The sequence below is a fragment of the Lipophrys pholis genome, assembly GCF_963383615.2.
Source record: "Lipophrys pholis genome assembly, chromosome: 2".
NCBI classification, from domain to species: domain Eukaryota; kingdom Metazoa; phylum Chordata; class Actinopteri; order Blenniiformes; family Blenniidae; genus Lipophrys; species Lipophrys pholis.
The window spans coordinates 25,807,161-25,826,720 of NC_137636.1; the positions used below are offsets into that span (position 1 = coordinate 25,807,161).

At 40.3% G+C, this 19,560-nt stretch overlaps 1 protein-coding gene across 1 annotated transcript in view; it reads left to right on the plus strand.

Annotated features, from left to right (window-relative positions):
• The window catches only part of ntrk3b (neurotrophic tyrosine kinase, receptor, type 3b), a 282,620-nt gene that overhangs the window by 139,462 nt on the left and 123,598 nt on the right, over window positions 1–19,560 (plus strand). Inside the window, exons 5-7 of the mRNA XM_080490348.1 lie at window positions 6,161–6,315; window positions 6,909–7,051; window positions 8,990–9,131. Coding sequence (XP_080346474.1) covers window positions 6,161–6,315; window positions 6,909–7,051; window positions 8,990–9,131 — 440 coding nt within the window. The remainder of the gene's footprint in view (window positions 1–6,160; window positions 6,316–6,908; window positions 7,052–8,989; window positions 9,132–19,560) is intronic.

A 19,560-nucleotide genomic window follows, 5' to 3' on the forward strand; every position in this document is an offset into this window, starting at 1 on the left:
CAGACGATAGAATGAGAGAAAAGTATAGGAGAGGCACATTGTTAGGGGTGGTGGGTTGGGGGGATTTAATCCTGGTTTGGGTATTGGCAATGACACACGCAAAAAGCAACAGATTGCCCTAACAACGTGATAAATCCCACAGGCCTCAACTCAGCAATCAACCTGAAATAACATGTTTTTGGGACCATTTTAGGAAAGGAGGTACTCTGAGAAAATACATGCACATGTGGAACATGCATGAAAGGCACCTATTTAGGCTGAACCCTGACCTAAACCAGAGGTTGTCTCACTCCTGTGCATCCCATAGTCCTATAAATCCTGTTTGTTGCATGTAATATTAAGGTTCTGTTTTAGGTACCTGTCTCAGTTTATATTTAAAAGAACCCTGTGGTTTGCTATGTCTTGTTACAGCTTTGTTTCTGTGTTGTCTCGTAGCAGCTTGTTTTCCGTCCATCCCATTCTAGTGAGCACATTTTCTGTAGGACGTTTACTCCCAATCAAAGGTGTGCTAATGAGATTTTGGTGGTCAAAGGTCAGATCCCAAGGTCACTTTTGTTTGCACTTCAGTCCCCATTTTGGGAATCAGCCAAGCTCATTCCTTCAGATTTACTTCAAAAATAATTGAATCAGTGTTAAATTGATCCTATTTTTGGTAAAGGGCTGAGCGATGTCAGGAGCGGCATGATGAAATGACCTCAAGATTGGCAGAAATTTTCTCTCGCACTCAAAAGCTGAACTGATTAGATTCTGGTGATTTGAGGTCAAGGTTGCTTGAACCTCGTATTAATCCTCCCTGTGTAAATAAGTCATCCCACAAAGGTTTACAGGACATCTCTGCGAAGGATTCAATAATCAAAGTAAAGTTTTCTGTGACTTTCTTTAATTTGGTTTATCTGGAGTGGCTTGAGAGGAATGCCTTCCAAGCTGGAACAAATGTTCACATGTACACAAAAATGAAGTGGTGGCTTAGTGAGCTGCAACAAACTCATTATAAAGAGATTCAGTGGCGTTATTGGGGAAGGCTTTGGTCTTGTCCTTTATTGTTCTCTCTGCAGTGAGCTGCCAATCTGTCACAACTCACTGTAAAGGAAGTGGGAGAGGTTATCCAACATGGCTTTGTTCTGTCCCGTGTGTGTGTGTGTGTGTGTGTGTGTGTGTGTGTGTGTGTGTGTGTGTGTGTGTGTGTGTGTGTGTGTGTGTGTGTGTGTGTGTGTGTGTGTGTGTGTGTGTGCCCACTGTAACAAACTGACTGACATTGAATTAAATTGCGGAAACATACTACTAAAATATGTTTTTCTTTCTTTCTATTTTTTACTTTGACATAGAATTCACTATCAGAAACTGTTTTGTGTTGCTGAACATCCTGAAATCAATAAATAAACAGTTCCTTCCTTTTGATTTGTCCTATGTTGTTCAACCTCAATACTCTGAAAACAAATCAGTAAAAACGAAATGAAAAACCCCAGACACACAAGCTTTTGAGATGAGAGTAAATTAGGCAGCAGGTTTGCTCTGACTGAAACTAAAGATGTTACAGTACGTCTATAAGTATACTCATATATTCATACTCATAACCCCAAAGTGCAGCACAGAGTGCAACAGGAAATCCTTCTTTCTGTGGCCATAAAACTCTAATTCTGCTTTATAGCCTTGAACATATTAATATTTAGAATCATTTTGTCAGTTTTTATCCTGTCATGTTTGATTTTCAACTTTTTCTGTTTATTCTGTCTGGAGCAATGCTTGAATAAATCTTCCTCTGGGATAAATAGTTCTTCTATTCTATTCTATTCTATTCTATTCTATTCTGTTCTATTCTGTTCTATATTTACTTTGAGTTAATTGGCCTGAGCCAGCAGGTTAATCTTGGTACAAAAGCTGAAAAATGGTACAAGCCCTTACTATAATTAGAAAATGTCTGTAAATGAAACTGCTAATGAGCTAATAGGGTTTTCTGCAGTAATTAAAAGGAAAGGACTTTAATAATGAGCTGATGTGGTGACAGGACCAATGAGTAAGATGTCATAGTGAGTGCAAAAAGGCTCTGCTTTAACTACAGTATCAGATCCAGCGAGCAGCTGATAATAAGCGAGATCCACCTGCGGGAATCTATTCTCATTACTTCATACAGCGCGGTGGACGTAGGCCATACATTATTCATGCTTTCTGCAATATCTTATTGACCTCTGTCAAGGACATTTGGACAGACATTCATCTTGACAAAATTGGCCAATCACAGCATCCAAATTGGACATATGCAAAATGCAAAGGTGGCGCACAATGTTGAATAATGTGGCTCTTCTCTGGGAGAATATGCACAGTGGAGCTTAATGATACCTGTCTGTGTCTAATGCCGGAGACTGATAGCCCGAACAACGCTTCGAACTCTGACCTCTTCACATTTGAATGCTGTGGTGTAGCTTTTTGTGTTTGTTGTTGGCTCAAATGAATCCAATCATTAGGACACATTATCAAACATGCATCTGTGTCGACTGTGGTCCGATCAGCCCCCTTCATTAGAGCTCTGATTTGTGTGACTGATATTGTTAATTCTGTTAGATTTGATCGTGTGAAGAATGTTGCTAATTGGGTTTAGGATGTTGGTGGTTGGCAGAGGGTTTTCCAGTGATTTTTTAAATAATTACTTCCCGGAAAATGTTTAACTCGTTCCTGCCATGAATGGGTTTAGTTCTCAATGTCGCACAATTGCTTCCAATTAACCATAAAAAATGTGTTAATTCGAAGGATCTGATGTTGCTCACCAGCATTTGTTGCTACAGAACAAGTCCTCAAGGAATCAGGCTTTTTTTCTTTTTCCCCTAAGTGGGAGAAGCAAATTAACAGCTATACAGGATGATTACGTGATTGTCATAACATTAAGCTATCTGTGTGCACTGTGGCTGATTATTGGCTGATTAAGGCACTTAAAACGTTGCATCAAACTTAATCTGGAAATATTTTACTACAGTGCTGAACAGCTGGCTTTCTTTGTAGGCGAAAGATCTAATGAAGGGGCTGCTGGGAAACTCTTCTTTAAGTTTGGACAAGTGTGATAGTGGATGAATGGTAGACTCTTCAGCAGTTACACTGGAGAACACGTGATGGGGTCTGAAGGTTTACTATTTGGAAAAATGAAAGAACATTTTTAAATTCAAGATCTTGTTTACGCGACAACGTTTGAAGTGAAAAAGGTTTTGTGTTTTCGTTTCTGAAAAGTTTTGCCTTTATATGGCAATGTTTTGAAAACAATGTCTGTTTACATGGAGACAGCAGAAACACTGAAATCGATGCAGTTAGTTTGCAAGGCCATGAGCTGGTGCTGTTGGCTGTGCTTGGAATGAAACCACACACAGACATGCACACAGAGAACAATACACTTTAAACATAAACAATGGTGAGAACACGGACATTCGTATGGACGGACGACCAAGTTTGATTGTTCTTACGGTGACTATCAACTATAAAATCACCAAGTCCCAGGAGAATGTGGACTGGGAGCCATGATACTCTGAAGGAAAACATTGTTGTTATTGTCCACCTACTTGTCCATGTGCAGAAGAACTATTTACTATGGCATTACTATGGAAGATGTTTTCAAAATGTTGCTTTTTCAGTGGCTCGGAGCACTGTTGTTGTACAAACAGACACTTAAAACACTATAAAAGGTTTCTGTCGCGTAAACAAGGCCTTACTAAGGTTGTGGGCCAAGGTTTGCTGCTAGAATAGCTTCAGTGATCGTTGTCATTGATTCTCCATGTCGGAGGATAACTATTGAAAAGATAAAGACCATTCATCCATAGCGATACACAAGATATCCCCTCATTTAGTGACTGTTAGGCAACACTGTGTCTGATCTGTCTAATCTCCTTAAGGTGTCCAACAAGGTTGAGATCTATTGGTGGTGAAAACCATAGTTGTAATTCACACCATCACACATTGAAGTTATCTCATGTGTCATGAGATGGTTTTATTGTCATCCCGGAAGAGATCACTTTAATCAGCAGGAGCGTTTTATCACGGGGCACGGGCCATAACTCAGGACGTCATTGATGCTACTATTGACCAGTTATTGATTTGTTTTGACTGGTTCTTCGAAAAGGCTTAAATGCACCACTCCATTGAATTATCCAGGGGAATAAGAACATGCAGGTGTTTCTCTCAAAGGAAACATGTCGTGCATATTGTGAGAACCTGTTTTTGATATAGTCAAATACAAGAATGACTTTTCTCAATCAAGTTACACTCCACATTTCAGCGCCTGCTGTATGGTAGTGTGGTGAGTCACCTGCCCCTCATACGTGAATGCATTTTATTTTCTCCGGCCTCCTCCAATAAATCATGATTGTTGTGTAAACTGGTGAAACAAAACATACTCTGAAGTTGTATTTTGTGTTTATGGGTGTTTATGGGAGTCTTGTGATTGACTCACAACTCTTTTTTTTTTTTTTTTTTTTTTTAACTTGGGGAAAAAAACCTGGTATAACTATCTAAAGAAATGCTGTTTTTTTTCCATCCTCCTGAAAGGCTACCAGCCTTAACGGCATTTCTATTAATGAGAAAATGAAACAACAACAATACCCGTGAAACATTGTCGAGCCATGGAGCATCAAGCGCTTGTAATTTGACACCATCATCATATTGTTGTTGACATGTCTGTCTTAAACCAGAGCAGAGATAATCTAATTATTTGATGTTTTTTTCTGTTTCAAACCAAATATATGACAAAACTATAACAAAAAGCATAATAGGTCCACATTATATCATCACTTGTCTGGACGAGTTTCTCTGGTATTCCCAGCATCCTGTGTTGCTTCTTGAGAAACTGGAGTATACGTTTGACAAGAGTTCACTAAAATCTCCTTTAAAAGTCACAAAAACCGTCATTTTATGCCAGTGGATATTAAGAAGGAAATTGGCCGATTTTACACATCAAAGTCTGTTTGTGTGTTTGTGTTTACAAAGGTGTGAGCAGCCTGGGAGCGGAGCAGCTATTCAGGATGTGTTCCAAACACATTATTTAGATGCACTTTGGTGGAGCTCAGAGGACTATAAAGAGAGAACACACACTTCTATCCACTTCGTAGATATACATATAACAGATACTACATGCTATGATGAGGTGGGAGGGATTTCAAAGGAGCGCATCATCCTGGTGGTGGAAGACATTACATTGTCGAGCGACCGATGGCGAGCCAAGCTGGCCTGTAAGGAACAGAACGATTACTTTTGTTGTCCAGCAACACATCTGGCTGAAAAGGTGCTTTTTTTTTTTCATTTAGGGTGCCTCTGTTTATTGATTGTGGTTGGATTTATACAAGCAGGAATGCAGAATTAAAGTGGAATAACAACTTTCAGTCGAAACCTTTACAACTCGGTTTTGAAAAAAATCAATCCAAGTCAACCAGAGCTGCCAACTCTCACACACGAAGAGTGAACGTCACACTGTTGATTCTGACTATCCAGTAAAAATACATCACTGACGCCCCATTTACACAGCAAAGTTTGAGTGGAAATGGAAAATGTTGGTTGGATTTGGGGTGTTTGTTTACACGACAGTGGTGCTCAGAGTCACTGAACACACAACCTTTTCAAAAGGACTCCCAAGGTAGAACTTTCTGAAAACACTCCGACTGTGCAAATGGGGGAAAACACAACTGTTCTTAAACACTACTATTGCACATACACACTAAAGTAAATAGTTCTTCTAGCACCTGCACATTTAGATCGACAATCCCAGTGTTTGCTTTCAGAGTGTCGTCACTCCCAGCCTATATTATCCTGAGACTTGGTAGTTTTATAGTTGAGAGTCACCAGTAATAGCTAAACTCGTGGCCTGGCATGCTAACTACATCATTCGCAGTTTTTCTGCCATTTCCATGTAAACGGATATCGTTTACAAAATGTTGCCGTGGAAATGAGAAACTTTTCTGAAACGAAAATGCAAAAAAAGGATGCGTTTTCACTTGGAATGTTGTGGCGTGAGCGGTTACCTCACATATTACCTGAAAGTAATATTTAAAAGTAATTTGGCCATTTGATCCATGTTGAGAACCTTTTTGAAATGTTTGTTGTTGTGCCACTCTCAGCTCTCCTGGTCATGCTACCATTTGGTCCACTGTTGGGAATTCTGTCATTTAGTTATTCTTTTTCGGGTTTGCAGGCGTCTGGACAACGTGGTGTTCGAATGTGGCTGTGACATCCGCTGGATCCAGCTGTGGCAGCAGAGAGGGGAGGCCGGGCTTCACACGCAGCAGCTCTACTGCAGGAACGGAGCCTCCAAGATGCGACTGCACAACATGCACATCAACAACTGTGGTGAGAGGAGGAGAGCTGCCATCTGTGTTGTAGGAATAAGACGGGGGAAATAAATGCTGCAGAGGGGGCCATGAGGTGATAATGGTGGGAAAGAGGACAGCAAGTGAATGAATGGTGGAGGATAGAATGACAGAGGGAAGGGAGGGAGAAGAGTTAAAGGTGAAATGAAGGAATGAGGAGGAGAGTAGCCTTGGGAGGAGGTGTGACAAAGTTCAGAGGGTGAATCTGATGTGAGGAGCTGTGTGTTGATTGTGACAGAGGCTGTAGAGTCTGCAGTATTATCTGCTGGCGGTGACTCATCCCTGTGACATCCAGTGTGTGCATCTGTGCATGGGTGAGCCAGTGTGTGCACCCGGTTGTTTCTTTTGTGCTCATTTTATTACATTAATGAAAAGTGATTAATTGATTTGGTGTGAAAATAGTATGTACACACTGGAAGCGATGAGCTCACGTGAACTTACACTCTGTGTGTGTGTGTGTGTGTGTGTGTGTGTGTGTGTGTGTGTGTGTGTGTGTGTGTGTGTGTGTGTGTGTGTGTGTGTGTGTGTGTGTGTGTGTGTGTGTGTGTGTGTGTTGTTATTCTTTGTTTTCAGACTTGCCAGAGATCAGTGTGAGTCACAGCAGCGTGCTGGTGATGGAGGGCGACAACGTGACTGTGAGCTGCAACGGATCCGGAGCACCGCTGCCCGAAGTGGACTGGACTGTCAGCGGCCTCCATTCCATCAACACACACCTGGTCAGACTCAAGCACACACACACACACACACACACACACACACACACACACACACACACACACACACACACACACACACACACACACACACACAGCTATTCCGTCTCTGTTCTCCTGTTAGTTTTCAGGTATTTGAAGGTGTCATACTCTCCACATACTGCTTTCACCTGTTTGTCATCGTACAGACATACGTGATTCAGCTCGCAGAGGAATATACACCACCTGTAGCTACTGCTGTTTATAAAGGATATGTTCGAACCTTGTGTTCATGGAGTACTGCACAATATTAGATAAACTTGTGATATGCAGTCATCCACTATCACATACCACAAGTCCTCAAGAAAATTAAAAAAACAATTCTATCACATTTGCATCTCCAGTTTACAGCCGTTTAAGAGGAGCAGTAGGACGTAGAGGAGCAGGATTGTTACTTTTCCTTGATTTTTGTGCTTCTGCCTTCTGCTTTGTGGCTACTACGTATAAAACCCGGACTGTCTAACAACAATTAAAATTACAATATAGCTGTGATTAATCACACTGTATTTTAAGTCTGTCAGTTTAATTTGCATAGCATTAATCCATATTGCAATCAAAATACAACTGAGGCTGCTTTTTGTCATGTGTAATTTGCATGTGTTGAATCTGCAATATATTGTGCAGCTTCCGTCAAATGTCTGTCCCGTGCTAGGGCACAAGGTCACAGATCCAACAACATTCACCTCCAAGAAAACCTGGTGCTAGTCGGGTCATGAGATTTTTTTTAATAGATCAGTTATAAAAATGGCCACGTTAAATACACTGATCAGCCCCTTCATGGTGGAGCTCTGCAGAAAATACAAAGAATATATGTAGGATGGGTTGATGCACTCAAGTAGGGATATTTAGCAAAATATCCGTTTTATTATTTGAAAGTTTAGTTATGCAGACATACTGTTCTTCTGATTTATAATACTATATATCCATTAGGAGCACTAAAAACAGGCTTGGTGGCTTTTATGTATGGATATAAAAAGTCAAAGTGAGGTCTTGTTCAGCCAGAGCAGACAGCTGGATTGATTAAAATAATAGCCTGTCTGGCCTGTCATGGTTTTGCACTTTCATGATGACAGTAAGTATGCAGAGAAGTCTCCCATGGTGCACTGTGGGAGCCGACTCCGATAAGTCACCCACTCACGTGTGAAGAACGGGACCCCGGCTTAACCTGCACTGTCGCTCTCTGATTAGCTGTGTGCGCCGTGTAGCACAGGTTACCGCCATGATCCCACCCGCCTTGTTCAAAATAAGCCACTTTTGTGTGACTGAGCGGCCCGAGCTGAACCAACAGCGAGGCGGCTCACCCGCTAATCTGGCTCCTCGAGACGGGCTCCGGGGACGTCACAGCAATAACAACTGCAGAGCAAAACAAGCGGGGAGAGAAGAGCGGCACTCTCCCAAATTGCCGTGTGGCCAAATTTGTCATCTGTGTCTTTATTGCTCGCAGAGACTTTCCAGAGGAAAGTTGCCTCGGCCTCGGGCTCCATGTTTAATGGGAGACAGATACTGCATCAGGATGAATGAAGCGTTGGATTGTGGGAGCGTGGCCAACCCAAGGCACGGAGGGAGGCCGGAGAATTGTGTTTAGGCTCCTTTTAAGGTGGAAAGTGATTTAATTAATCTAGTTAGTGGCAAAATTTAGTACATATTGCTCATTCTGTACTTTCTACAATGCTAGACCTTTGGTAGTGAGATCAGGCTGAATCAATGGAGTGATTAATCCCCACAGGTGGTGTTCTCTCATCGAGTGCCCTCTGTTTTCTCCTGCAGGAATTTAACCAATGATTAAATGCCTTTATGAACTTTAATGAAGTGATGAAAGGTTTATGCCGGGCGTATGTTATTTGTAGTGCTGCACGGTATATCCTTCACACAGCTAAGCGCCTTTCATCTTGTCCCTCACAGTCTAATGTGTACTGGCCCAACATCCACTCCATCAACCTGACGCTGTTCAACATCAGCCGGGACGACAACAACTTCCAGCTGACCTGCATTGCAGAGAACGTGGTGGGGATGACCAACTCGTCCATCCAGCTCAACGTGCAGTGTGAGTTTCCCACAGTTCGTAGACAGAACCAAAATACAATCTGTACTGAAGTGGAAATACACATCCTCGGGTTAAAGAAAACAAAACAGTTTGATCAAAGTAAAAGAACCGATTCAACTTCTTCATTTGGTGGGAGTAGAAAATGTTCTGAAACGTAAGACAGACCTTTAGCTGTTTTCAAAGCAGCTTGAGTCTGGTTGTGTCGTGATTCAATGTGTAGCTACAAACTCATTAGTTTTCTGAAAGAAAGAAAGAAAGAAAGAAAGAAAGAAAGAAAGAAAGAAAGAAAAAGCATTAACTTGGCTGGACTTCATGTAAAACACCATGAATTCTATTTGAAATTTTCATTACGGAAATATGGAAGTGTATGTCGTTCAATCAGTATTGGCGTAACGTGATCTCACCTAAATCAATCACCTTCTGCAACTTAAGTATGAGTAATTATTTTTTTATTTGATCCTTTCACTGTAGCTGTGTAATTGTCCTCATCAATTGTAACTGGACTTCACTTAAATAGCACATTTTACCACTTCAGCAGCTTTACATGATCGGTCACATTCATTATTCACACACAACTTGGGTTTTAGTGTCTCGTTCAAGGACGTATAGAGAGACCGGGATAGGAAATCAAACCCGAAGCTTGAGACTGGAAGCTAATTGTAATGAAATACAAATATGTTGTTACTTGCGATGACTGCACCTGAGCTCTTTATAGAGGGGGACTTCTCAACCTGTAAATATCTTGGTGACTGAAGAGCTTAACCCGGGATGACAAACATCAGGCCCGTGGGCCAAAACCGTCCCGCAAGGGGATCCAATCTGCCCCCTAATCCACCAAGCGAAATTTTTTAAACACATTTCTTAAGAGTAGCAGACACAACACAACACTGAGACCCGAGCTGATATATCGATGATGCTGCCATGAAAGATTGCTACCTGAAAGCATTGACCTCAAAGCCATGCTGTCATTGTGAGTTTGCAAAAACATGCGTAATGCAACAACTATAGAAGATTTTGGGACATTTTACTGTATTTTGCACCAGAAGGTTTAATAATAATTTACTTTATGTTGAGATTGCAGTCATTTTCAGTGATAATTGTTTGTTTTTTGTAAAAGTATAGACATTTCCAGCACATATACTCTGTGCTACAATCAAGAAAAAGTGTTAAGGTTACTATGGCACTATTTTATCAGTCCACTACAGATAGGATAGGATAGGATAGGATAGGATAGGATAGGATACGATACGATACGATACGATACGATACGATAAGAAAAAAGTATCCTTTATTTGTCCCAACAGAAATAGTGTCACAGCAGCATAGTGAATAGTGACAAACCAAGCAGTAGAAACAGAATAGGGGCTGACATTAGGAGCAGTATAAAAAAAACAAGAGAATTAATAAAATAAATAAATACATGTATGAACAGTATATACAGCACCATGCTCAGTCAGTTAAAATTTCTAGATTTTCACGTAGGTAAAAATAGGTATTGCACACAAGCATTGTAGAAGAAGAAGAACATGCAATGTTTGTGGCTCCTGAGCTAAAATGTGTTTGGCGCAAACTCTGGACAAAAATTGCAAACGTGCACATTTTTTTTGGTTTTAGTAAAATGAGATGTAAATTGTTGCCATAGTAAAGCAGTGACATCCAGGCCAGCCAGTCAGGAGTTCATGGCTTCCTGCCAGAAAACCACTCTGACGGGACCCCCTCCACCCCCACCCCCTCCTCACTACCACACCCCACCCCAATAACCCTAATGCTTCATGGCAACAAGACACACGGGCAAAGTGGCCACCTCATGCAATTCACTTCTTCACTTGCTCTAATTTACAAACCGTATCTTCTGCATAGGGAAACTCAGAATTAGCCCTTACGTACTGGTCTCCCTGTCTTCAATTTGTGTATTCATAAGGAAAATAGTCCTCTCTTAATGAGTAGTCCTCTGAACATTCAGAGTTCATGATAATGCCGCCAATGTTACTCAGAGTTAACTATGTTGACATAAAATATTTGCATAATCCGACTAAGTAGTTTAATGAATCACTTAATTTGCATTTGTATTTATGTTTAGAATCACCAAGGTTAATGGTGGAACATAAAGAAGTTCAGATACATTTTTGTTTCACAGCTGAATGTGGCAGTTTGGCCCAGTGTGAGGATCTATTAGCAGTCAACAGTCACACAAAAAAGAAAAATAATAGCCTCCTCTCTGCAGCTGGAAGGGAATATTAGTTTGGTTTAAAATAAACTTTGAGCTGCATTGTCCCGTAGCCTTAAGTTATTTTAAGCATTGAGGGAATAATTGACCCAAGGTGTTCCATTCAGTGTTTCTGATTAATTAGCTCGACTGTGGCTTCGCTGTAAAATCTCATTTGTTTAAAAAAATGATTCAGGAGGATACGTGCACTCCTCCTAATAATATAAACAGCTTTGTGTTTTTTGCCTTTGTCTTAGTGCTTTGGCAGAACAACAAGTCAGCCCACCTAACCACAGCATCCTGGTACTCTGCTAATTCTACAGTATTTCTACACTGATTCAACCATCTCACCATTAACAACAGTAGACATTAAGCACACGTCATGCAGTAGGTAGGTTTGCTAATCTTACAAGCTGGCCGAGCCGTTTCAGCATGTATCTAATCAAGCCCCCTCTATTAAAGTCAGCACTCTTCTAAATGGTGAGCAAAAGGAAACCTCTATTTTAACTGCAACAGCTGTCAAATAGCAAGAATTACAGCTTGGCTGTAGCTTGACTAAACCGTTTATCAAACTCATGTCTTTGTCCCAGTATACATGCGCAGGAATGTAATCAATTTATTGTTGAAATCATGTCACCTTAATGATGGGTGGCAATTTCTACGGTTTGAGGTTATCAATATAGATCCATTAGCCTGCGGCGTCACAACATACACACAACACACAGCAATAGCCGATAGCAAGCAGAGGAATGACAGTAGTGGGCATTTACAGCGAGAGCTCCTTTTTACCTGCTATTTGCTCTTCAACTTACCTGGTCCAGTTCCAGTCGGATTGCTCTGTTTATGTAAATTTCAGCGGTTGCGTTCGTCCAACTTTGCAAAAAGTATTTCAGTCAAAATAACACGTTCACACATACTTTGGAAATAAAGTTTTAGTCTTACTGAAAATTTGATGGTTCACTTGTAAATGTAGTGAATATTTTTTGTAATTTGCTTATTGTATGCCACGGAAAAACATATTAGGAAGTTACTGATGAGTCGATTACCAGATTTTTCAAATGATGTCGAAACATGGTTTTCTCAACAGATTTAAGTCTGAAATTCTCTCGAAAAGAGTAACTTAAATGTTTTTTTGTGTTTTTTTTTCTGCTTTAAATCTAATAGTGACCGTCAATGATTATCAGTGTCATTGGATAGATTACTGAAGTCAAAAGTGTGCAGTTTGTACCCTCTCACTGCTCGATTAAATGTATAAGTGAACAGAAGGTTTGTGAACGGATCAAACTGTGAGCACAGTCAAGAGGACGAGAATACATTTTAATACCAGGCATGAAATCAAAGAAATGAGGAGCAGGTGTCAAATAACCAATACAGATACAGATCATCAAAATTATTGCCTGTCAAGGCGTAAATGAATTTCTGCGGCGGTATCACATACTTCATTAAAAGCCAGAAGTATCAAACCCTTATATGCAGATGAAGAAAAGCGGGAGTCATCAAATGGAGGGTGTTTCCTTTTGTGCCTAATAGGAACATCTGAATAGCCAATCCATCCACACGGCACAGAGATATATCAGTCTGGAAAGAAGTAGTCAAACCCGAGTCATGCTGCTAATGTGTTGTGTTATTTTCTCAGCAAGACAGAAATAACTCCAATTGTCCAAACAGGAGCGTCAACACTTCAGTCGACACCGCGTCGGCATTGTGTTTCCCACCAGTTGTGTCCTGGGTATTAAACCTCATTTGCTCACTTGTTATTGAGTGATTCTGAATAGGACAAAAATGCTTAAAATGTGAAATGACATTCTTCAGTTGTTGAAGGCGTTAATCAGTGAGGCCTGTTGGTGGGAGTGATTACTTGGAACAAACTCTGGTCACCTACCACAGAGCACATCCACATCAGAGGCCATCAGCTCATCTCAGGACTGCTGGGATTTAAAATAAATAAATAAATAAATCTGCACAGTCAGTAACCAAGTGTAGCAAAAGGCAGTCAGTTTTAAAGAGATATTTGAGCCACTTATTGAAGAGAGTTAACACCAGTGAAGAGTGACTCTCTGCCAACGCTATCGCCTAGTAATGGCACTCGTGTAGTTTGTGTGACATAATGAATCAGCATGAGGGAGACTACACTGAGCGTTGTTATTTATCATATGTGCAACGTCTTCTCTGCACTTTAAGTTCAACTCTGCAGGAAAAGGTATTGCTTACTTGGAGATGTAAAGTTCCAATCACTGCCATTTTCACCCTTCAAACTGGGGTGGATGGATGGATGGAAAGATAGATAGATAGATAGATAGATAGATAGATAGATAGATAGATAGATAGATAGATAGATAGATAGATAGATAGATAGATAGATAGATAGATAGATAGATAGAAACATAATCTTTACTGTCACTTTAACTGACAAGTGAATTTAAAAGTGTCATCCAATCTGTACATCATACGATCCAAAAGCACTCTAAAATCCACTAAAACAGTGAACAACAGTGAGAAAACACAAGCGTACACCCCTCATTCACTATCAATTATGCATTCCATCATTGTGCCGTTGCTCTTTTTTCCTTATTAAACATTGTGCACATCAAATGTGTTTAGTGTGGTGAATGCTGTTGAGTGGAAACTCTTCTTGATTCTGGTTGTTCTTGTTTCTAATGCTCTGTATCATCTGCCTGACTGCAGCAGGTCAAATAGAGCTTGACCAACTGAGATACTTGTGTCCATTCACTTGTGGATCAAATTCTATACACGTCAGAAGGATTTTGAAAAAGGCTCCCCAACAAGAAAGTGAGAGTGATTTTGGTCTCAGGCTCCACGAGGTCTCTCCACAGCACACGTCTTTACATGATGGTAATTTGACACAAGGCTCACTCTCCTGACATTGCTTGTGCCATTTTTTTGTTTTTTTAAAATTATGCAACCCATTTAATCCAATCCAAATATAGATTTAGAGGTTTAAAGATCCTCATTTGCCTCATAGGAATTACCATTACAAGCTTTGATCTCATTAAAAAAAAAAAAATTTTTTTATGAAAAACATTCATATGCAACTAGCATTTTGTTTATAATGGTGACTACGAGATTGTATTTTTGACTTACAGATACTATTTTTCATTCCACTTTAAGGTGACAGTTTACTTTGGATGCTACTATAATCAAGATTGACTAAACATTAGAACATCTACAATAATCCATGTTATCAAACCCCTGTTAAAGCCAGTTTAATTCGTGTGCTTATGAAACATTTTTCTCAACTTCGTGACAAGCAGCTCTTCCTCAGCGCCAACTCACTATACATCTGTGAAATGTGGAAGACAGAACTCCCCCAAAATATTTAAAATTCATTGAGCACAATGCAACTGCTTTGTGCTTTCAATAATGCATGGCGTTCTTCTGCATAGGATGTTATTCTTGGCATCTTTGATGGGCTTATATTGGGAATAGAAATTTTTCATATATTAATGACTCAGACATTCTGAAAGAATAATCTACAAAGGAACAAAAAAATCTACTTTATCAAGCAGAACAGACATATTATGCAGGTACATTTAGGATGCAATGAAGTGTTGCACAGTTACAAAACCAAATGAAATTGATGTTGCCAATTAGCAAGTATATACCCTCTAGCCCACATGAAAGCTCTGCCTTGATCTGAGCGGAAAGAGAATAAAAATAATAAGAATAATTAAAAAATTTTTTAAATGAAACCCTCCGCAATAATAAGGCAACAATTTGGTAAGCATCAGAATACTGCTGTATAATCTAGACAGTGAATTACAGTTTGTACTTCAGCTGTTACATAAGCACACCCGTGGATTGACCCCGGTCACATTCAGGACTGTAATCAAAGCCAATATCTGTCAAAGGGGTCCGGCACTTATCTCTTTGTAGCTTCAGCCCAAGAGCAGATCTGTTCTGGACCATCTTTGCAACATGGAGTCTTCAGGGCTCCCTCCAAACGGACACTCTGTACGTACATCTCCAAGCGTCTTCCCTTTCCTGTTGACACTCTGCTGGTGCTGCAAATTAACTTATTAATTTTTCACCACATGCACTGATGGTAATTACATTTCCTCCCCTGTGCAGCCTATTGTCTCTGGAAATGTCATAAAAAAAGCTTAAACCGCCGCTCTGATTAAGGAATAATCTGATTGACAGCGAAATTACCAGCCGTCAAGTGACATTCTCTGCATTCAAAGACGAGTTCCCTATTTTAGTGAAACCGTAATTAACTACAATGCAAATTCTGCACGGCCATTGTTCCGCTACTGTCTGGAACAATAGCCACTCCGCAGTGGTATGGACTCGCATAACTTACCATGCTTTGCTCTTTGAGTCCTGCAGGCGAGGTGCAGCTCTACACAGACCTACACCTGCCTATGTGGTGGTTTCATGAGAAACAATCCAGGTAGAGCAAGAGATTACCGACACATAGAAAAACACATTTCCCACTGGTCAATAAATCGGTAAAATAATAATACCCAGCTGGACTGTTGATACATTTGTTGGTGAAAATGATGAATTTGAGATATTCAGACCAGCAAACCTTTTATTTTTATTCATCTTGGTGGAATATAATTGATGTTTCAGGAATTTTGAGCCAATGTGAAGGAAGAAAGAGCTGAAAAATATCCCCACAGTGAGGTTGAACTCAGCCCACAAGGCACACGCTAAATTGTGTTGTGTGATATTTATACATCTCAGATCAAATGTTTTCTGCTGTGGCAGTAGGCTGCATCAAAAAGTTTAGAAAAGAAAAGACTGAGGAAAAATGGCTTTTTCTCTGAACGAGGGGTGTCTAAACCTAGAATCCATATAAGATGAAATACAATTGTACAGTAATTCTGATTGACTGATACTTAATGGTTTAAAAAAAAATAAGTAAAGAAAAATAGGATGTCTTTAATGATATCTCTAAGAGTTTATTCATAGGCACTAACCAGCATCATTGTGTTAAATATCTCTGAAGGTTCTTGGCCAAAAACACTGTATTTATCCTTTTCTTTTCGACATTATTCTTTGTAAATTCTTCTAAAACTCTTTAAATCATTTTAGGTCCTTGCTTGGAAAAGCTCTTGCAATATGAATCAAACTATTTAACATTAAGTTGTTCCCATCAAGCCAATGATTATGTTCACATGTATTCACGGTCAAAAAACAAATACCCAGATTTCTTGTTGTAAATATGACGTCTGTGTGGAGGGTCAGTTAGTTCTTGAGGATCTATGAAAACGGATGTCAAACAGTCTTTTCCCCCTTGTTGTTTTACACCTTTTTCTCATCTTGTAACATTAACCAGCACACTGCATCAGCCTGGTATTAATGAAAGTGATCTCTGCAGGTCCACATAGGAATATCTATAACTGTACCCAAAAGTATGATACTTTTCAAAATTTAGACTCATGACAGAATAGCAGCTAAATAATCCCAGACACTGTTGGCAAGGAATTGAACATAAAAGATATGGAGAGGTGGATCAGTCTCTGCTGGTAGAATGGCTTCTTTGGGCAAATATGCCAGGCTACAGTGTAAGTACCACCTGGCACTTAAAATGCAGGATTTCATTTTCATTAGTTTATTTGCTTTTAAAACCAGAACACATTATTAATTGGTAAAAAAGGCTGATGACAACCTTTTGAAACCATGACATGAACATTGCACTGAGATTATTTAAAAAAAAAAAAAAAAAAGAAGAAGAAAAAAAAATGGCTTGGAAAGTACAACAATTGATTCTAGCTGAACTTGGGTTATATTTATTTGTGTGGGTGCCGCTCAGTCTGAGAGCTGGTTGTGTAACTTGTTTCCTCCCGATGCTCTCCAAGTACCCAGGCTGCTCCTAACAGGTCCAATGTGGCTCAGCCCAGAGGGACTTTGTATCCCAAGAACCTGCCGATTCCAGTCTGCTACCATCAGGCACGATGTCCTGTTAGTAGTGCGGCTGCAGCGGCATGCCGTTTGAAATAAGCCACCAGTGTTAAGACCAGATAGCGTTGCTCAGCTTGCCTTGTATGCAGTGTTCTCACTGATCAAAGGCATGTAGTTATCAAAGCTTGTCATCTGTATGAGCACCACAAGGACACCATGTTGCTGCAGACCAGTACGGAGGGCCATAATTACTTGTATTGTATTGACCCAAACTGGGCTGACAGCCACGACGAGCGGAAAATGGATCGGTCCCTGACTGTCCATCAACTGTAGAATTTCATTTTTTTTCTTCCTCCTCTCTCTTTCTCTCACTTCTTCCATTTTCTGCTTTGGTTTAAGACTGCATGGCTCGGCAGCCGCTCCATCCTCCCCCTCTGCCTTTCGATACTGACATCTCTCCTTTCTCCTGTCACACACACACACACACACACACACACACACACACACACACACACACACACACACACACACACACACACACACACACACACACACACACACACACACACACACACACACACACACACACACACACACACACACACACACACACACACACACACACACACACACACTTCTTCGCCTTGAGTTCAGTTGAATGACTTTATTGCCACCATTGTCTGTCACCAAAGAAATTTATGAAATGACAGCTTTCACAGGCCAATAAGTAGTTTATTTGTGCCTTTACCAGATGATTATTTGGTTTGAAAACAAGAGCAATCAACAGCAGAGCTAAAAGTGACAGGCAGTCTTTTTTTCATCAATTTATCTGACAATCATTCTAAATGAATTAGTTGTAGTTTATCTCTGTCTAGTAATGATAAAGGATAATCACAGTGCCATACAATTCCTGCTGGGTTGGACTACAGATGTGTTTGTTGTTGTTCATTAAGACAGGGTGAGCAGACGCTCATCCCAGAAGGGCATCACGATATGGACAACTTGCTGTCTTCTTTGGAAGGCAATAACAAGATTCACATTCTCACAAAGTTCTCCTTTTCTCACCTCTCCAGGCCAGTGGGGATGACAGATTTGTAAAGAAGCTAGAATTGCCTCCCACCATACACAGGCCTACAGGTCTTACTAGATACATGTGGATGAACTTCTGGAGCTTCTCTGACAATGTGACCACCAGTTCTCATAATATCAATATTAAAAACGGCATATTTTACGATCACTTCTTCCACAAATTCTTCATACTCAATGACCAAATGAATGAAAACACCCTGTACCTGGGCTTCAGACAGAGTCGATGGTGTCTTTTTCTTTTTCTTTTTCCTCTAACTAAGAGTAGGAAGCAGCAAGAGACTGACAGGCTGATTTGTGCCAAAAAACGAATGACAATGCAAATACGAACAGATAAAATGAGTTTCCACCATAGGGCGTCTGGGCTCACCCTTGGAAAGAGGATAAGGAGCTTAGACATTCAGAGGAAACTGGTTGAGTTGATTTTTCCCTGCATTAAAAGGAGAACGAGAAAGATGTGGTTTGTGCATCTGATCGGGATGCATCTGAGTGAACCTTTGAGGTAACCTCCTGGTAGAACCAGGTTGCACTGGAGATTGTATGCATCCTATCTTGCCTGGAGTTATTTCTATAATACCTGCTGCTATCAAGACTGAAGATAGATGATATGTTGAAAGCGTTAAATGTAATATACATCGACTCGATATCGCTCAGTCTTTTGGTCCAGGTGTATAGGTGGAGCCCCCAGGTAGCATCTAACGATCCCTCCATCGACTCCCACTCTATACAGAGTTTATTTGAGGGGGCTCTGCGGCTCTAAGGCTTCTACGGTCAGGACTGAGTGGATATTATGGCGCATTCTGTGCACAAGACCAGTCCATCACAAGGAGAGAAGCGCATTGCACAAATGAATTTCACTTTTCCCATGTTGAATTCACTCTTTGACCAAGAAAGCATTTCTTGGAACGGTGGGAGGAAGCAAAAAAAAAAAAAAATCCACCTATTTTCATAGCATCTGATGGCAAATAAATTGACACTAATAAAATAAAAAAATGTAAATAACACTCTAAAATGCCTGATAAAACCACCAAGAATGACACAGATCTTTCTTAAAAAAAATGTATTGAAGGAGTTCTTTGATGTTTTAATCTTTTTTTGGAAACATCGAGGAGGAATGATTTATGATCTGTTCAGCAACCAGACACCAGGGTGTGATCTGGATATTTTAGCTTCACTTTTTGGGAGCTGTACTATCATCCATCTTTTGATACAGTCTACGGTCTCACAGGACAGACACCAACACTGCAACGCTGGTTCCACAAAAGAGGA